Below are 20,134 nucleotides of genomic sequence, written 5' to 3' on the forward strand. Positions count from 1 at the left end.
CCATCGGCTGGTCGTCCTCCAGGACCATCATGGCTTCCTCCACCTTCAGTTAAAGATGCACCAGCTGTCAGCCATTTTGTAACGCTTTAATCTTCTTTTTCCTCTCACTTCACTATCAAATAAAAACCACTAGAGCCGATAAAACCTTTAAAAAAACTGCACTGCAAAAACACAAAATCTTTAAGTCAAAACTTTGTCAGAAAAAAAATCTGAAATTTTGAGATGCTTTTCAGAAATTTTCTAGAAAAACACTTGGAAATTTCTGAGATTCAAAAGTCAAAAATTTTCCATCTACGAAACTCAGAAATGTGCAAGTATGTTCTACTGTAGAACATTTTGGAGATTTCTTTCTCTCAACTTTTCTACCTTTCAATCTTAGAAAAACATTTTTCCAGGATTAATAGAAGGAAGAAGGAAGGAAAGGAAAGCAGAAAGGAGAGACTAAAACCTGAAATATTTTCTGTGAAAAACTTGCAACAGCATCTGATTTCTTTACTCACTCTCGCCCCCTGGTGGCAGTGATCTGCCAGCCTGCAGATAATGAACCTTCCTTGATAAAAATGAGTGTTGAGTCTTTTCCAGCTGAGGCAGCTGCTCTCACCATGTCGTCCTCTCCCTCCACCAGCCCGTAGGACGGCAGCATGGCGCCCTCCATGGTCGTGCTTTTGAACACTCCTTTGATCTTGCTGCCGATGCGGCTGATCCCAAACGACTCGCCCCTCTTCGACGTGTTCCTGCAGAGCCAAGAGAGCAGAGAGCGAAGGATGATGGACTGACCGAGGCGCCGCTTCAGCAGAGCGCATGCAGCCAGAGAGGAAGAATAAAGCAGCAGAGGAGGGACGAAGCTACCAAGACAAAATGCCACTTATCTTACGATGCCAAAAACTCTGCTGGCCCAAAGCAAAAACAGTTACAAAGCAGTGAGAGTGTTGGCTTCACACGGTCCGATCCGGAAGCTTCAATCAGTAGGAATTATGCTGGCATTAATCACAAGTCATCCACAAAACAAACCAGACACTCCGAGTCTCTGACACTCTGGCAAAAATACTAAATATCACCAAGCGCTTTGGTCTGGATTCTCGTGCAAATACCTTGAAATAAGACAAAAGTAAAATGCTGATAACTTTTCTGCTACATAAAGAAGATTTTTTTCAAGTCCAAACTTCCTTCACATTGATTAAAAGAACGCCAGTTAAACTGGCAGATTACTTCACTTGTTATGAAACGTTTTTCTGTGAAATGATTGAAATAATCTGCAGCGATGTATTAATTCCATTGCATATGGAAATAAATAGGAGCCAAAAAACTAACCTCACAAAAAACTTGGAGATTAGAAAAGATGAAAATTTGCTAGAAAAAAACTTTAAAACTTTCTGAGTTACAAAAGTCAAATATTTCCCAGAAAACCTCAGAAATTAAATAAACAAATAAAAAACTTGGACATTTTTAAGTTTGAAAAGTTGAAATTTTGCACAAAAAAAAAATTCTAGAATTTTTCTTGAGAAAAACTCAAGTTTCAGATATTGAACATTGTACACTTTTAATCTCAGAAATGTCCTGGTGTTTTCTAGAACCTTTCTGAGATAAATAAAAGAAATTCTTGAAAATTTCAGATTCAGAAATTTTAGGTTTTTCTACAAAAAGTTAAAAAACTGGACTTTTAAAAATGCCCTTGTTTTTTTCTAAAATAATTTCTGAGATTCATTTCAAAAATTCTAAATTTTTTGGTGGAAATTTTCTCCTTTTTTCTGTCTCAGAATAACCTGCCAGTGGAATTAATCGTTTTTATCAATATTAACCAACAAGATTAATCAACTATCAGACTTAGTTTTAAGCACACTAGGATATTCACACTAGAAACTAGACTAAAAATACTTGGTAAGATTTTGTGTTTTTGCAGTGTAGGTTGAGAAACAGAGCACACGGGTTCAGATCCAATTAACGAGACAAGTCACTGCGTTGTTAGAAATAAGAGGATAAAAACAGGTTTCCATGCAGTTGGCCTACCATGCAGGCGTCTGGGTGGGACTGGGGTCACATGAGGGGACATGGAGGGGGATGGACGGCATGACATCACACAGATGGACCCTGACTTACTTGGGCGATGAGTGGCGGTGGGTTTGCGAGCCGTATGGGAAGTTTGTGAACGTGGACTGGACATGGAGGGAGCTAAAGGATGCAGGTGAGGAGCTGCCAGAGGCGGTGAAGAGTGAGGACGGGGACTCGGGGCTCCAGTCCCAGGAGCTACAGGCAGAAGAGGGCCGGGTCCCCCGCGGGGCCGGTGGGGGAGAGGACAGGGCAGGCAGTATGGTAGTCAGGGAATCACAGTGGACATTCAGGGTGCATTCACACCAGGCCTGTTCGGGCCACTTTCACTCCAGTCCATTTGCCTAGAAAGTCCGGTTCGGTTGGGGAGGTGAGAGCGCGAAATACAAACTACAACCGTCGGTCCGGTTCGGTTGAGGTGAACTCTGGTGCCGCTCGAATTTATACATGAACACCAAGTGGACCGGAGATCGCTCCTAAACCAGGAAGCGGACTACAGCACAAGGCATTCTGGGTAAATACCAAGACAAACTCGCTAGCCTAGCATTAGCAGGAGAAATGGCTTGTAGACTTTTACCATCGACAAAAGAGAAATCCTCTTTTAAAATCTGACGCTACTTTATTTTTGTTTACATTTCACAATCAGCGTTTACTTCTGAGGTTTTCATGTCATTTCTGCCAGTGGGTTTCTGGTGCAGCGCCCTCACTGGTGGGGAGGGGAACAACACAGAGGTCAACTCAACAACAAAAAATGAGGGTCAGGCTACAAGCTTTTCTTTTTTTATTATAAGAATAAAATCACAGCACTACGAGAATAAAGCCTAGTCTTAAATCTACCGGAATAAGGTGATAATATTACAAGAGTATTTTAATATGAGAATAAATTAGAAATAGCACAAGACTAAAGTCTAAATAAGACAAGAATAAACCAACAATATTAGCAGAATGAAGTTGGAAATGTATCAGAACTAACAGAGTTGTATACAATTTTTGTAAAAAGTTACAAAAAATGTATTATTCAAGTTTTTCTTATTAAAAAGAATTTCTCAAAATGTTAAGATGAAATTAAACAAAAATCCTCACAGCCCCTTACGTCATCGTACAATTTACAGCAGGGCTAACTGAAATAAAAGCCACTTTTTAAAAATATTTTCTGTCATTTATAATTTCTTTCTTATCAAATAAAGCGAGAAAATTGACATGAAATCGTACCTGGTGGGGAAAAAAATCAGAGATTTAGTTTTTAAGCCACATTGGTCAGCCCTAACGGTGTGAAAGAGAAGCGCAGCAGCTGAAAATGGAGCAAATGTTGTGATTTCTGTCCCCAATCGAACCGATTCTATTGGACCGTCATGGCGGTTCCTGGACGGGTCGAGCAGAGGAGGCTCCCAGTCAGGTTAAGATCTCACTGCCTTTTAAAAGTATCCACAACTCATCAACTTTCCCACATTTTACCACCAATTTAATGTATTTCATGGGGATTTTATGTGACCATCACACGCCAGCTTTCTGAGTTTCCTGAATCCCAACATTTTCTTTGGTAATGTTGTTTGCAGCTTGGTACAGTTTTTCGATTTGCTGGTTGCAAATTTATCTGCAAGTAGGAGTGGAAATTTATCACATTAATTTCCTATCATTGTAAGAATTTGATTTATCTTTGACACAATAAATTACGATACATTGTTCTCATGTGATGTCAGATTTCCGGGAGCTTGGTAACTACAGAGACAGCCATCTTGGTAACTACAGAGACAGCCATCTTGGTAACTACAGAGACAGCCATCTTGGTAACTACAGAGACAGCCATCTTGGTAACTACAGAGACAGCCATCTTGGTAACTACAGAGACAGCCATCTTGGTAACTACAGAGACAGCCATCTTGGTAACTACAGAGACAGCCATCTTGGTGGGCAGTTGCTCCTGAAGAAGCTTATTGGAAACAGAGAAGTGCTTTTTAAGAGCAGTATTTCTGTTTGTCAGGCTGTCGTTGCCATACAGATACATTAAAAAGCAGCAATAAATAGCTTGTATTGTCACTTTTATCTTTAACACAATAGTGCCACAAAATATGTGTAGATAAAACTGGAAGTTCACATCAAACGCCCCTATTTGAAGGAATTCTCTGATTGGATAAAAAATGTGATTGGCCGATATCAAACAGGAGCGTGTGAGAAGTAAACGAAGATGGCACTCGACCTTTTTTACTAACAAAGATCTTTGGTCTCACATCAACATCATATGGAGGCTCTGACTGTTGGCACCAATATAGCGTCATACACAGAGGTCTGCTTTTAAAATCTGATAACATCCTTGCTAGTTAGCAATTTTTCCAACCATTTCATCCAGTAAAAAACAATAAATAAACAACTTGTTGCCTAGCAACGAGGCTAGGAGAGCCTGGCGCCCGCCGTGCGTATAAGGCAGTGGGGGAAACCCTGCATGCTGTTTTATAGCTTTGTCCTGCTTGAGTTATGTGATTCAAAGAGGCTGAGAACAATTCACACTTTTCAGACATGCATAATTTTAACTTTGTTTGTTTATCCCATAAAATCCCAATGAAATACTCTGAAGTTTGAGGAAAGTCTGTGGAAAAGTTAAATGGGTGTAAATACTTTCACAAGGCTTCTACAGGACATTTTACACCCCTGAGAATCAATCAATACACCAGAAGACCTACTTTCTTATCATTCATATTTAGCTTTTCAATAGATAAACACACACACACAACAGCCATCTTTCTGAATCTCCCCATCAGATAAACTCTTATTTAGGAGTAAAATGTTGAATGTAATGAATTTATGAATGGTTATTATACAGCTAAAATGCTAATGCTAATGCATTCGACAGTATTCTGAGCCAGCGCCCTGGTCAGGCAAGGAAGAAGCGTCTTTTAAATGATGCGTGCATCCCTGTAAAGCCAGTCACGGGTTTGGTCAGCACACTGATGCCTCATACTCACCGAATGTCATCCAAACTGACGCTATTTCTGGAACAATACGCACAAGGAGTTAGCTACCTACACACCATTCGCTGTGACGTTAAATTAAAGCTAGAGCGATCTAATCCCAAGTCTCTGGTCAAACTCTGTCTGCGGTTTAACAAGACACGTCTAAAATAAGACCCTGTCTTGATGCGCACATTATTTCCTTCAATCAAGATGTTTTGACTCGTCTCTGTTTTGGCAGCTGCAGCTCCCCATCGTTCTGTTGTGTGAGCTGGATTGTTTTTTATTTCATTTATTTGATTAGGACAGTGCATATTAATCAATGTTGCCACAATTCATGGCAGCATAAATTTGCAGGAATTAGCACAAAAGCTAATTTAAACTGGTTTATGTCTGGAAAAGCGCCACAGAAAGCAGCTGAAACACTGATTATTAAAAATTACAACAAAAAAATGAAAATATTAGTTTAATAAACTTATTTTGAAAGTGACATACTTAATTATCAACAAGATGTATCAAAACAGACCAAACATGCTAAAGTTAGCGCTGAACAGTTTTAAAGGCAACTCTGTCAAACATCAAAGAAATCTATACAAAATAAATCTATAAAAGAATCTATACTGACTTTGTCAGTGATCTCAATAAATAAAAATGAGTAAATCTAAATTATTTTGGTAATACTGGTTTAGTCTGATTTAATGTTAAACATTGAGAAAAAATGTTGTCTTTTTTACAGTGCATGTCAATATCCTAGTTTTAACTGTATTTTAGACGTAAACATAAATGTTTGAGACTAAAGTCGAATGCTGTGGACATAAACGATGCAGCAGATAATAAATCAGAGGTCCAGTGGGTCGTGACCTTTTATTGCTATGATGAACAAAATACCACATGTTGAGTTTGGATGTTTCATTGTATCTAATTGATTAATTAACCTCCCCATCAAAATGTTACACAAAGTCATTGTTCATTTCTGTTGACTTTTAGAGCTTTAAAAAGAAACTGATGCTAAGCTAAAACCCACCTGCTCATCCTTGAGTTCCTGGCCGGAGACTCCGCCCCCCTCAGAAGCTGCCGAAAGTACTGCAGGAAAAAACTAAGTGAGTGAAGACCACTTTGTATGTTTGGTACAGCATAAAAACTAAAGCACTACATCGTCTAGTATTTAGAAATCAGATTTTAAAAATCTTATTGTTATTATTATTATTATTATCCTGAAAGAAACATGATAGCTGCCGACTGCAGACAATGTCTGATGACAAGACTGGAAACAGATGTGCAACTATGTAACTGTACATCTTTGAAAAGCAGAAGTGGAGCCTCCTGCACAACCAGCTAGAATGCAGCAAATGGTTTCTAGATAGTAAGTCAACAACAGAACACTTGTCTTTTCCAGCAGCCATTGTACAGAGCATACAGCGGTAAAACCAATGGACCAAATGTGCTGCAGTTTGCAAGTTTGCTTGCTAGGTAGCGGGCGGAACTCTGCTGGGGTTGCTAGGTAACGAGCGGAACTCTGCTGGGGTTGCTAGGTAACGAGCGGAACTCTGCTGGGGTTGCTAGGTAACGGGCGGAACTCTGCTGGGGTTGCTAGGTAACAGGCGGAACTCTGCTGGGGTTGCTAGGTAACGAGCTTTGGTTCACTGGGGTCATTAGGTGAGGGGCAGTGTCTGCTGAGTATATTGCAACAAAACATCAACTCACTGCCAGAAAAGAGCTGGGTGTTTGTTTCTAAGTGCCTGGGCCGTTTTTAGAAGCATTTTAGAACCAAATGGAAGTACAAAATGTGTAAAATGTGAATTTTTCATAATATGTCTCCGTTAAAAGTCTTTTTATTAACTTGGGTCGAAGGCTTGTGGTGAAACCATCGATTTGCCGCTTTGGTTACTGACCTCGTCGCTGTGACAGAACATCGGCGTGAAAACATTTTCCAGCAGCAACAGAACGTGCTCATAGGCTTCGAACAAACACCTCATGGTCTGCAGTTTCACCACCTGTTCATACGGGCCCTCTGCAACTGAGACCACACAGAAAACAGAAAAAGAGACAAATGCAGGTGATCTGTTAGATTTTAATACAAAAAGAATAAAAGATCTAATTTAATTTACTGTCTTATTGGTTTGTCAGACTCACATGATTTTAATAATAACCAGAAAAGCAAGTTTCAAACTTTCATAGGTCCATCAAATCTCAATAAAATACATGTCATATTCCACTAAGGTAAAAAAAAAAAAAATTATCTTAGTTTACTTTATTTCCATTAAATAAAAAACATGTTTGTTCACAAGTTAAGTCATGAAAAAAACATGCCGCGCCGTCTTCATCCTCCCATTTCCTGTCGTCTTCTTCGTCTTTTCAGCCAGTAGTAACAGCCGGTTGAGTCATGCGACTCGTGTGTTGTGAAAAAAAAACATTTCCATTGCAGTTTTGCAACATAAATCAATTTTATTACGGACAAAAAAAAGGAAAAAAAACACCTAATCCTACTGGCAACATTTTTTATTTAAAAAAAAAAAATAAAAAATACATTTGTTTTGTTTTTTCCCAAAAATTGTCGTGTTTTCATTACAGAAATTAATTTCCAAAATGTGAAATTGAGCAAATATATGGTGAACTAAAATGCAGCTAGTGGTTTTCACTTTAACGCTGCACAATTATTAGACAGAAAATCCGACTTTAAGAATCTGACGGTTTTTGGCAAAAGTAAAGAAAAAATATCCAGGTGTCCATAACAGCAACTTAAATCCAGTAAAGACAAATTAAATGTGCTTTTCTGGAAGCATTCAGGGTTACGTACTGTTTCTGATTTCTTCCACTATGAATGGGTCGAAGCGGATCTTGTCGATGCTCTCGTCCAAGCAGTAAGTCTCGTAGATCTTCTTCACCTCTTCATGCAGCATCATCTTCTCCGAGTCCGACAGCTCCGGGCACAAAATCCTGTCGTTGAATTCCTCTGGGAACACAACCGAGTCACAGTGTTAGACTCTCATGGGCCAGAACAGCAGCTGGCGTATCGATCTGAATGTCGATACAAGGTAAGCATCGGTATCGGATAAACATTTTGATTTACAGTTTCTCTTCCACATGTCCAGTAAATTATTCAAGTTTGTGCAGGAATTAAAATGCCAAATATCAAGAACTTAAATTTCAAACCTTTGTATGAAAATTTGCATTCAAAGTGTTTCTTTCTTTCAAATACAATCTGTCTAATTTCCCCATAAGGGCAATTTTATCCTCATCTATTGAGCTGAAAAAGAATACACTTTTGTAAAGATATATAGCTCAAAACTAGATATTAAAACTGGCCTATCATTCTACATTGAACAGGTTATGATAGGTCTGCAGGTCACACCAAACATCTTCACTACATTTCTTCCAAAAAATCATTCTGGGCTGCAAACAGATGAATAATTATACAACCATACATCTTTGAAAAGCAAAAATGGAGCCTCCTGCACAATCAACAAGAATTCAACCAGTGGTTTCTGGATGGAAAGTCAACAACAAAACCCTCGGCTTTTCCAGAAGCCATTGTACAGCGCATATAATGCATACAACATACAGAAGCAGTTGAGACCCAAATGAAAGTACAAAAATGTGCAAAATGTGAATTTATTCTCTACATTTTCAAATTATTCAATCAGAATGCCATTTGTTTCCAATATTGGATAAACTGGCCCGGTATTTTTTGATACCAAGTATTCTTCTGATACTTGGTGATTCTGAGCATCGCCTCCCTGCAGGTGAATTAATCGACCTGTTTTTGTCCAGGTGTGAACAGGAAACACTCACCGACAGCCAGACAGAACTGGAGGACGTGAACGGCTCCTTCCTGTTTGAGGAAGTTCATAAAACGAAAGAGGAGGTCCTGCTGCTCTCTGATTTCCTTCAGCTCCAGCTTGAGCACCTGGTGCAGGACAGTTCAGTGCTTATTGGTGATATAGTTAATAACTGATCAATATTCTGTATGAAGAGCCAAGCACTCACTGAGGGCTTTTTGTTACGAGAATCTGAATATTTCTGTAAAAATGGAACCAGTGCTGAAACTGGCTCTGTTGCTTCTTCAGGCTAAAGAGACAAAAATATTAAATTCATTACAAACATGAAAGCTGCCTGTTAGCAGGTATTAAACAAACTTTACATTTGATGCACACTTCTGTATTAAAAATAGCGGATCACTGATCGATTATTTATTATTATTCATTTATTTTGGATATTTAAAATGTCTTTCACTCCAGTGTTAAATGCTCAGTAGAATTTAAAGTTTAATGATCTTTAATATGTTCTTGCATTACAATGACCTGACAATATCAGTTAGAAAAAAAAAAGCCAAAATCAGAATGCAGCAGTCAGATTAGCTAGCTACCTAGCTACCTAGCTACCTAGCTACCTAGCTGCCTAGCTACCTAGCTACCTAGCTACCTAGCTGCCTAGCTGCAGTCAGATCAATACTGTATGTGATCTTTAAACATCTGTGATCAGCCAGCAAACTGCAATCTGTGTTAAATGTCGGATTTTCTATCAACTGTAGGAAAACAAATAAAATAATTATCAGCAATAAAAGGTTGAAAACAGTTTATGTAATTAATCTATAGCATAACTGCGTTTTTAAAATGCACTATTTGAAAATAAATTTGCTTAATGGAAACACGGAAATTTTGAAAAAACACTTAAAGTGTTTTTTATTTGGCAATAGGAATAGTTTATTCACATCGCATTTAACAGAAACACCACAACTGTAAAATTAGTGGAATATCAACAATGTTTTGCAGATGATGGAGAGGCTGCTTAAATAAATGAACTGTGTTCTTATCTATCAAATCTGTTTTTAAATAAATCATAAGCTACATCCACTCTGCAACATCAAGACAGAAATAAGAAACATGTTGATCAAAGGTTTAATGTACTCACAGGGGAATTGTCGATAAATATTAAAATTAAATGATTCACTGTGTCCTGCAATGAAAACAAAACATATTGACCGTCAGCAGGAGGTTTAAAGTGACAGCAGCTCTAAACGGATCTGAACTCACCGGGTCGGCCAGATAGTCCATCGAAGGCAGGAAGACAGAACCGGCCAGAACTTCTCTGATCAGCAGAGTCAGAGATCTGTGGGAGAAACAGAAAACGAAATGCTAACGCTAACGCTAACCCACTGTCTTCCTGCTGAGGTGGATAAATAACAATACAATAATTACAATAAACAGTTTGGCTGTGATGGTTTGAAGTGTCTAAAGAAGTGGAGGAAGAATCAGGTGGGACCAAATCTAACTTTATAACTGAAGGGAACTGGAATTTCACTGTAAAAAATACTAAATCTGATTAAAGTATTTCTGTTTAGTTTCCAATGCAAATATCCAATATGTACAGAAACAGACAAAACTAATTTACAAGTAACTTTTCATCAACATATGAGCTTGTTTTAAGATGAAAAACAATTTCCACTGGCAGATTATTTCACTTATAACACTGTAAAAATGTCTTGTTATTAAGAAACAATCTGCCAGTGAAACAAACACATTTCCATCAGTGATGAGGAATTATTAACCAAACTCACATAGCTAGCTGAAAACTTACTTGTAAGTTAGTTTTGTGTTATTTTAAATAAACTATTATACTAAAAACTAAAATATTATACTGAATGTTATAAGATATTTGTTCTTGAATCTAAAGAAAAATATCTGGTAAGACATTTTGTTTTTTGCGGTGACGGATTCAGGTCAGTTTCTTTCATGTTTGATATATTTAAAGGAGTTTAATAATTTAAATAAAAGCTGATTTGGTGCAGCAAAGTCGGCTTTTCAGTAAAAGTTCCTGGACATACGAGATTCTACTTATTACAAAAGCTTGTTTTTAATTAATAATTTTATCCTTATTAAAATTATTTTTTTAGATAAGATCAGATCATTTTTATTAGTCTCCCATAGGAGAAATTTATCTTGGAAGCAGGGCAAAACTGCAATATAACAAAATAAATAAATACATAAAAGCACAAATATCAAGTCGTAGCTCCATATCCACTCACAGACAGTACGTCCTCTACATGCTGCTGTTGGTCATCGTCTGACCTCCTGTTACTCTGTCCAGACCCAGCTGGTCGATACAGAGGAACAGACTGGTACAGATGAATGTTTCAGACGGTTCTGTTCACACAGGGGAACCTGAACCTCCCCCAGAGTTCATGAGAACATATTCTGACCCCATGTGACCCATCAGACACGATGCTCTGAGCCTGATCAGACAGCCGATCGATCGATCAGACAGCCGATCGATCGATCAGACAGCCGATCGATCGATCAGACAGCCGATCGATCGATCAGACAGCCGATCTATCGATCATCTTCACCAGGCTTTGAATTTGAGTTTTTAATTTAACGATAAGATTTGTAAACCACCCAGTGATGCTTATCATTCATGAACTGCAGTTGTGGGTAAAAGAACAATCAGTCCATGAGCCACAAACGGGCCTGGGCTGCATGTTGGACACCCCTGATTGATTTGGTAATTAAACTCATATTTTGTTGCATTGGAAACACAAACATTAATGTGTTTTAGTTGGATTTTATGAAAGAAAAAAATTAAAGCATTGCAGGTTTCAAAGTGTGAAGGAAAGAAGACATAAAGTTTATCATTTTTAAATAATAATACTCATCATGCAGCATGTTTGTGAATTCCTCCTCCTGTTTTGTGGATCCATATTTTCTTGTAATTCCATCTGAACATATAGACTTTTACTCATTCTTATTTGGAGATTAATTTAAATAAAAAAGGATTCATTTATGCAACTTTGGGCGCTGCAGTTTGAATATTTGGTGCCGCAGCAATGTGCTACCTGCAGTCTGTGCCTTTGGGCGGCAGGATGTAGGGGAAAAGTATCTCGGTCAGCTTCCTCAGGTAGAGGAGTTCATCTCTGCGGCTTCGCAGCGCCACGTGGAGATCCGGACCGAACTCGTCCAGCGCTGCTTGTTGAAGATACTCTGCGTTCTTCACTGCTCCGGACAACAAAACGGAAAGTTACACCTGCAGTACCGATAGCGCCCTACAGGAGGCGGTGTGATGAAACCAGGAATACCTTTCTGTCTGGCTTTGCTGATGATTTCAATGTGTTTCATGGAAACTTTCAGGAGCTTTCTGGTGATGAGTGAAGCCACATCCACCTTTGGGGAAACAGAGAGAAATAAGATAAAATCTAATAATAAGAAGAATAAGAATAATAATGTTAGAATTTGTTACCTTTTGAATTCGACGGACCAAGACAGCGGCGAGGAAGCGTAACGTCACCCTCAGCTCATCAACGAATGAGTCGTCATCTGTGATTTCTCTGGAAAACGTCATTCAGTCTCTTCAAATCGAACAGCATCACATTTTACACCCAAATATAAATGTTAGAGGTTCTAGAACGGCTCTACAGGCGATTCAAAACGAATTCATCAAGTTTTTTACACAAGCAATGAGATTTTAGTCTGTTTAGTTCTGCCTATTTTTAGCTCTTTTCACAATGAGCTGCTTTGGGGCGTGCTCCGGTGGCGTAGAGGTTAACGCGCCCCACGTTTCGATTCCCGGACCCGACGACATTTGCCGCATGTCTTCCCCCTCTCCTTCCCCCTCTCCTGTCAGCCTACTATGATAAAAGGGGCACTAGAGCCCACAAAAAGGACCCCCTGGTGGGGAAAAAAAAACACAATGAGCTGCTTTCAGGCGTCCTGTCACTTTAAATCCAAATGAGCTGCAGCTGGCCACGCCCCCCCGAGTCAACATTTACACTCTCATGTAAAAACCTGCAAAACTACCAAATTTTACCAAGAATTTATGGTTTACTTTCTAGTGCAAATATGTTAGTACACTTACAATAAGACCAAACCAACTGATAAGCAAATTTTCACAATAATATGGGAGCTTTTTAAGTCAATAATTCTTTAATATTGATAAAAAGTACTAGTTCCACTGGCAGATTATTTCACTTAGAACATTTTCCTCATGTTAAATTACCAGTGCAACAAATACCTTTTCATCAATATTAAGGAATTATTGACTCAAAAAAAAGCTCCCATATTATTTTGAAAAGTTTAGTTTAGTTTAGTTTGGTCTTATTGTAAGTGTAATAAGACTAGAAAAAAAAAATACTTGGTAATATTTAGTTTTTGCAGTGCAGTAAGAGGTTTCTGGACATCTTTTCCAGCAGCGCATACGGCGGTAAAACCAGCTGAACAAACGTTGCTAGGTAACGGCGTTGGGCTCTGCTGGGGTTACTAGGTAACGGCGTTGGGCTCTGCTGGGGTTGCTAGGTAACGACATTGGGCTCTGCTGGGGTTGCTAGGTAGCGACATTGGGCACTGATGGGGTTGCTAGGTAACCCCACAGTGTACCGTTACATTCCGGGGGGTTTTAAAACAGACAAAATTCATTTACTTATTACCAAAAACATGGCTGGGTGTTTTAATTTGAGTGATTCGGCTGTTTTTAGAAGCAGCTGAAACCCAAATGGAAATATAAAAAACAACCAAAAAGTACATTTTGCATAATATGTCCCCTTTAGCATAATAAAACCCTACCTGTACCAGGGATATACCACATTCTCCAAGACAAGCTCCAGAATCTGTGAAAAATAAAAATATTACATGAGATCAGTGGATTCAAAACAGTTTTTACTGTTTGTTTTATTGTGATGTCACACCTCAGATAGAGAGGCATCCACCTTCGAGGGTATTTTCAGGTCAAGCCATGGCTGATAGTTTTCCAGCAACAAAGTTGGTCTGGGAAGCAGAAAAATCACAGAATTCCACACAAAGAAGAGCTCAAGTCATTTCTGACCACTAGTTGGCGCTAGTAGTTTTTAATTTCTTTGTCTTCAAATTAGTTTCTTTATTTCAGGGATGTCCAAAAAAAATAAAAAATAACACAAAAATAAGTCCCATAATGTTCATCCTAGATTATGTCTGCGTGTCGTTTAAACTGAAGTTCTCTCACAAACCTACAACGTTTTCAGAAAACGGCATTTATACTCCAAAATTTTAATCTGACAAACTGTACTGGATTATTTTAGTATTATCGGACTAAATAAGCACTATGAATTGTTTTTTATTATTGTTTCTAAAAAGGTTTAGAAGCTGTTTATTACTATATTGTGAAGCAGGTTCTGCTTCTTGTTTTGGCGTCTATTTAAATCCAAAAATAACAGATTAAAACTTGTGGTTGAATTGTGACAAAAAGGGCAAAAGTTTCAGGTTGTTTACCTGTGTCTTTTGCATTTAATCTTTCCACATACAGCACAGCTGTGGCCCAAAGGAAACAGCTCCTGCTGGAAAGACTGAGAGAGAAATTCACCTGTTCATTATTCACCTGTTACTAAATAAAATCAGAGTTTTACCGCAGCATGTCAGGGTCATCCGATTTAAAACATAAAAGGAGGAGTAATTTTCACCAAAAAATGTAGCAATGTTCCAGCAAACAATTATGGAAATTTCAGAGCTTTTTGATTTTTCAAACTCGGACGTCTCTTTGTTTTTTCTAGAAAATTTCTGATATTGCTCTCATAATTTCTAAGTTTCCACTCATAGTTTCAACTTTTCAAACTCAGAAGTTTCCTCCTTTTGTCTAAAAACATTTCTGAGTTTTTACTCACAAATCTTTGACTTTAGGAGTTTTTATAGCAAATTTTCAATATTTCAAAATCAGAAATTTTCTCTTTTTTATAGAAAATCTCTGACATTAATCTCACCATTTTTGATTTTTTTCTAGGTGATTTTTTTACTCTTTTAACTTAGAAATTGAAACAATTTTTTAGAAAATTTCTGAGCTTAATCTCAAACTTTCCAAGTTTGTTTTGGGGTTTTTTTTAGCAAATTTTTACATTTTCAAACGTTACTGTGATTAACCAAAACATTTCTGAGTTCTATGGAGCAAAGTTTCTTGTTTTTTCTAGACTTTTTCTGAGCTGATTCTTTATTTCTTTTTCTTTTTTTTGAGCAAATTGATGACTTTTCAAATGCAAAAAAATTCCTTGTTTCTTTTTCAGAAAATTTCTGAGGTCGGTATCAAAATTTCTGAAATTTTTGGTAGAAAATCGACTCTTCCTTTTTTATTTTTTAATCTAGGTCGTAGTAGTCTGACCAACCTTTGTTTTTGGTTTAATGGACATGAATATGTTTGGCAGCAGAGACTCGGGACCCAGTGAGCAGTAAAATGTAACCACACCCGCCAGGAAGGACCAAAACACCATGATAATATGAATATATCTAAAAACAAAACAAATCACATTGTTAATAATCACATGCCAAACAAACATTACATCATCCCAGGTCAACATGTGATGCGTTCAGGGACCCCGGGCGGCGTTTACTTGCCTATTTAGCAGCAGAGTGGTCAGCAGTAAGAGCAGCAGGAGGAAACAGAAAACTGGGTACTGCCTGCCGAGCTCCCTGACCCGGTCCAGCTTCATCCCTCGGCTTGTCAGCTGCAGAAAAGCTCGGATGCTCCCCATCTTCCCTATAATCCGTGAAAACAAAAACACGCTGCAGCGTCGGGTTCTGGGAAATTTACTGCATTTTATCTATCAGTCCAACACTTACCGCCGGTTTACGGCCGAGCAGAGGCAGTAAAATGACACAAAGGTTGCTGGATGATGGTTGGATGATCAGCGCAGGCGTGGTGCCCGTCTGCAGCTGTTGGGATTAAGATCACGCTGCATGGTTCCTCCGGGAGCTGCGGGCCTAATGGCTGCGGTGCTGGCCGTCAGCCCGGTCCGTGGAGGGGCTGCAGCCTGGTCGTCAACACCGGAAACGCGTGATGTCACCGCGCTACGCCGCCAGTCCGGCCTCTGGCTCCTGTAGTTCTCACCAACACCGAACACCAACCCTTCCCGACGTGTGGATTTTTTTCTTCATCTGGGTAAATTCGCAAATCATGAGGTGCTGAAATATCCGGACATGTTTTTAAAAGTTGATATTCCATTAAGTAAGTAATATAATTTTTTTTCTTCTTTGTGTTCATAAAAGATTAGAAGAAATAATTGTTTTGATTCGTTTTAATATTTTTAAACAACAACAACAACAACAACAATAATAATAATAATAATAATAATAATAATAATAATAATAATAATAATTATCCAGTGGTGCCTCCAAGGAGTGGGGATGTGGGGGCCATGACCCCTGCCTGAAAAATGCTTCCACCCAATACTTAGTTCCCATAAGTCTGAAGCGGAAGTGATTGACGCCGTCTTAGTAGACAAGTGTACGCACAACAAAAATAAAATAAGTGGACACTCTTCACTAATGTGCACATGCCCAAATTCAATCCACGGATCCATTGTATACAATCAATGTTTAAGTGGATTTGTAAAGGACATCTGACCACTTCACATGAACAAGGTTCTGGTGACTGATAGAGTAAGTACATGTACTAACATACACATAGGCTACATGTAAAGCTGTTAGCTTCTTGGTAGGTACCGAAATACCTGTCATGACAGTTGCTATGAAGTTGCTATGACAACAATAAAAAGCCACAAGCTCAGAAGTAGTTCTCCCCTCATTCCTATTTAACTCATAAGTACATTTCAACTATTATTTGATCTGAATTTTTGAGTACCTCTAAGTATTACAAAAATATATCTGGGATATTTACTGTAGTACTTACTGAGCTAAATGGACATGTAGCCTACAAGTATGTTACTACATGTACTCTGACAGTCACCAGAACCTTGTTATTCATGTGAAGAGTTTGTACGTCCTTTAAAATCCACTGAAACGTTACGGTTCATCTATGCCAGGGGCGTCAAACTCCAGTCCTCCAGTCGCTGGAGCCTCAGGTACAAAACACTGGAATGAAACGTCTTAATCACCTCCTTCTGGTGTGGATCGGTTCTCCAGAACCTTAATGACCTCATTATTCTGTTCTGGTGTTGCAGCAGAGGCTCATCTAAAAGTTGCAGGCGGTGAGCCTCCAGGACTGGAGTTTGACCCCTGTGATCTATGCTTTGCACTGAACTTGCCTACCAAGAGGCGCAGATTGCTTCTGGTCCAGACTTGTATTTAAAGCTCTACAGCAGTGGTCCCCAACCTTTTTATTAACGCAAACTTCTACCGCAATTTTGCTGCGGCCCGGGAGTCCGGTGGCCCGGGAGTCCGGTGGCCCGGGGGTCCGGTGGCCCAGGGGGTCCGGTGGCCCGGGGGTCCGGTGGCCCGGGGGTCCGGTGCTTCTGCTTGTTGGTGTCCTGCTAAAACCTTTCTTTCCTTTGCCCAGATTTTCCCTTTACGACAATCTGCCAACGTCCTGCAGTGTGTGGTGTGTTACTTGGTGGTGTGTTGAATATGGCCGATCTAAAATCAGGCTTGTGGGTTTTTTTTCCTGACTGGGAGCGAAACGCAGCCTGTTGAATGTGACAGGTAGCCAATCAGAGTGCGGTGACGTAAGAATGGAGAGAATCCCCAACAGTTGACATGGCAACCGAGAGTCCGGTGGACATCAGAGGAGATATGTGGAAATATTTAAATCAAATCAAATCAAATCAAATTTTATTAGAATAGCACATTTCAGCATCAAGGCATATCAAAGAGCTTTACATCAAATCAAACACAGAAACACAATGAAACATAGAATCAATAATCAAAACACAACATTAATTCAGGTTCCATCAATAAATTTATAATTGATTATGTTTCTAATAAAATCCTAATCAGGTTGGTTTTTAGTCCAGATTTAAAGGAAGTCAGTGTTTCAGCTGTTTTACAGTTTTCTGGAAGTTTGTTCCAGATTTTTGGTGCATAGATGCTGAATGCTGCTTCTCCTCGTTTGGTTCTGGTTCTGGGGATGCAGAGCAGAACCAGAACCAGACCCTGAGAGGTTCTGGAAGGTTGATACAACAGCAGCAGATCTTTAATGTATTGTGGTGCTAAACCATTCAGTGATTTATAAACTAACAACAGTATTTTAAAGTCTATTCTTTGAGCGACAGGGAGCCAGTGGAGGGACTTTAAAACTGGTGTTATGTGCTCTATCTTCCTGGTTTTAGTCAGGACTCCAGCAGCAGCATTCTGGATCAGCTGTTTGATTGATTTGTTGGACAGACCTGTGAAGACGCCGTTACAATAATCAATGTGACTGAAGATAAACACATGGATGAGTTTCTCTAGATCTGGCTGAGACATTAATCCTTTAATCCTGGAAATGTTCTTCAGGTGATTACTATATGTAAACATCATTTTTATATATGTTTATTATATGTGGTTATGTTTATTCAGTTAAAAATGTTAACTACGAAAAAACATAACTCACCTCCAAATCTTAGTGCAGCAAATAGAGCGGCTGCTCCAGCCGTGTTTTATCAAACGTCTTTTCTTTTTTGTTTCATCTTTTATGGTTTAAAATGAACCACAAATTATCACTGCTGCTTTTACATCATCATCCGTGTTTGATTATTCTAGATTCACGTTTGTCTGTTGGGGGTTTTACTGGATTTGATTCAGGAACCAGGATGTTCTGAGTGGAACCAGTTCTTGTGTGGTGTGTTGCTCCTGCCGTGTGTCTGGACTCAGGAACCGACCAGAACCTGTTGGACTTTTATGGCTCTGTGGTCACAGAGGTTTGGAGAATCGGCCCACAATCCTTAAATCCTGTGAACCAGACCTAAAACTCTCAGCTCTACTCCTCTCATCTTCTCTCTCCGCTGCCCTAACGCTCTCTGACTCTGGTCGCCATGGTAACGTTTACACATCCCTTCAAAATAAGATTCAGATGCGCCACAAAAATGAACATTTTACTTTTGTAAAAATTTGACCTCAGGATAAGGACTAATGGAGAACTGAGCTTGTTTCTCTGCAACCAGACGGTCCATCTGGGAGAGATGAGAGACACCAGAAGTGTTGCTGATGCTCAGGGTTCTTGGTCTCTAGTGGAAAAACAGTTTGAAGCTTCATGGCCTCATTAACATCCGGTCACCATATCATGCAGAGCTTGGACTGTGGGAATCACCTACTGGATAAATCCATCCTCCTGTCTCTTCTCTGGGCCTTTTCCCTTCATAAAGAAACTTTACAAAGAATCTGATCTGGTTCTGACTCATTTTGCTGCTTGTGGGCTCAATGGACCTTACAAGCCCCGCCCACAACCGACCCACGTGACCGCAAGTCTCACAAACAAAGTCCCCTGTTTCTATGGAAACATGACTCCATTAGTGCTTCATTTCTAGCGGATTGTCACGATATATCAGCTACTGCAATGGACAGAGGAACTAACAAGTTCATGTCATCAACTGGGAGGAGGTTACTGGTTTCTCAGTCACAAACTGGTTGAAAACCTGAGGCCAGCAGGTGTCAGTCAGTTATGGTAGATCTGAACTTTGACCTCAATATGAGAAGCTACAGACTGACAGGAGGAACCAAAGAGCTCTGTTAAGGTAAAGAAAAATCTTCTGAAGCTGGGATATAATTCATTTAATCTCACATAATTATCGCGGTAGAAGCCATTTGTTTGTTAAAATTTAATGAAATCTGTTTGTTTTATGTGATGTTTGTTGTGAATGATGTAAACTCACAAAGGAACGAGGTAATTAGTCCAACATTTAGAAACTACAGCGGCTGTAATGAACCACAGCAAAGGTAAACAAAGGTAAAATAACCCGAACAGGTGATCAACTCAAAACCACTCCTACCTTTTTACTCTCTCTCTCTTTGTAGTTTAAACACACCTGTTACCATGGCAACCGCCTGCGTCCCGCAAGACGAGCAAAGATTACGTTAAAAACAAAACATTCAGTCCGTTACGATATCAAGTTTATTTCTGGATTATTAATCGTTGGTTCCCTGAACACAGTGATGGTTGATTGACCAGCTGTACTTGGTGCTAGAGAGGCTAACAGGAGGAACAGTTTAGTCCAAAACCTTTTCTGCTAAAATAAAATCTTCAGTGTGTGTCAGATACACGTTGCATATTGATCTGTTTAGCTAACGTAAGACTGTAGCAGACAGGCTACAAGGTGTACAAGTTGTATCAGTGCTGCTATTATGCTGTACTTAGCTAACAGGAAGCTGTTTGTGAGACGGCCAATCACGTGACCACGTAGAACGGGCATCAGCCAATGAAAAGCGGCCCTGTGGTTAGGTCCATGTTGCGCAAGTCATAACCTAGAGAATCCGATTAAAGGA

At 39.2% G+C, this 20,134-nt stretch overlaps 1 protein-coding gene across 5 annotated transcripts in view; it reads right to left on the reverse strand.

The window, feature by feature from the left end:
• The window catches only part of LOC122845894 (sorting nexin-14-like), a 27,497-nt gene extending 11,614 nt beyond the window's left edge, over positions 1-15,883 (reverse strand). Inside the window, exons 1-20 of one of the 5 annotated variants that reach the window (XR_006373155.1) lie at positions 15,560-15,874; positions 15,335-15,476; positions 15,106-15,226; positions 14,225-14,298; positions 13,666-13,744; positions 13,544-13,587; positions 12,225-12,312; positions 12,064-12,148; positions 11,824-11,980; positions 10,025-10,100; positions 9,903-9,947; positions 8,979-9,059; positions 8,784-8,898; positions 7,789-7,944; positions 6,884-7,008; positions 6,016-6,074; positions 5,007-5,033; positions 2,098-2,244; positions 602-734; positions 1-43 (exon numbers count right to left, since the gene is read on the reverse strand). The exon at positions 1-43 is cut by the window's left edge and continues 144 nt beyond it. Coding sequence is in view for 4 of the 5 variants with exons in the window: in XM_044142430.1 (XP_043998365.1) it covers positions 1-43; positions 602-734; positions 2,098-2,244; positions 5,007-5,033; positions 6,016-6,074; positions 6,884-7,008; positions 7,789-7,944; positions 8,784-8,898; positions 8,979-9,059; positions 9,903-9,947; positions 10,025-10,100; positions 11,824-11,980; positions 12,064-12,148; positions 12,225-12,312; positions 13,544-13,587; positions 13,666-13,744; positions 14,225-14,298; positions 15,106-15,226; positions 15,335-15,471 (1,792 nt within the window). In the remaining variant the exon portion in view is untranslated. Of the gene's footprint in view, positions 44-601; positions 735-2,097; positions 2,245-5,006; positions 5,034-6,015; positions 6,075-6,883; positions 7,009-7,788; positions 7,945-8,783; positions 8,899-8,978; positions 9,060-9,902; positions 9,948-10,024; positions 10,101-11,823; positions 11,981-12,063; positions 12,149-12,224; positions 12,313-13,543; positions 13,588-13,665; positions 13,745-14,224; positions 14,299-15,105; positions 15,227-15,334; positions 15,477-15,559 lie in introns of all 5 variants that reach the window. The other 4 variants (XM_044142430.1, XM_044142431.1, XM_044142432.1 and 1 more) reach the window with 4 other exon arrangements.
• Positions 15,884-20,134: the final 4,251 nt, after the last annotated feature.

The sequence above is a fragment of the Gambusia affinis genome, linkage group LG16 (genome assembly GCF_019740435.1).
Source record: "Gambusia affinis linkage group LG16, SWU_Gaff_1.0, whole genome shotgun sequence".
Classification (NCBI taxonomy): domain Eukaryota; kingdom Metazoa; phylum Chordata; class Actinopteri; order Cyprinodontiformes; family Poeciliidae; genus Gambusia; species Gambusia affinis.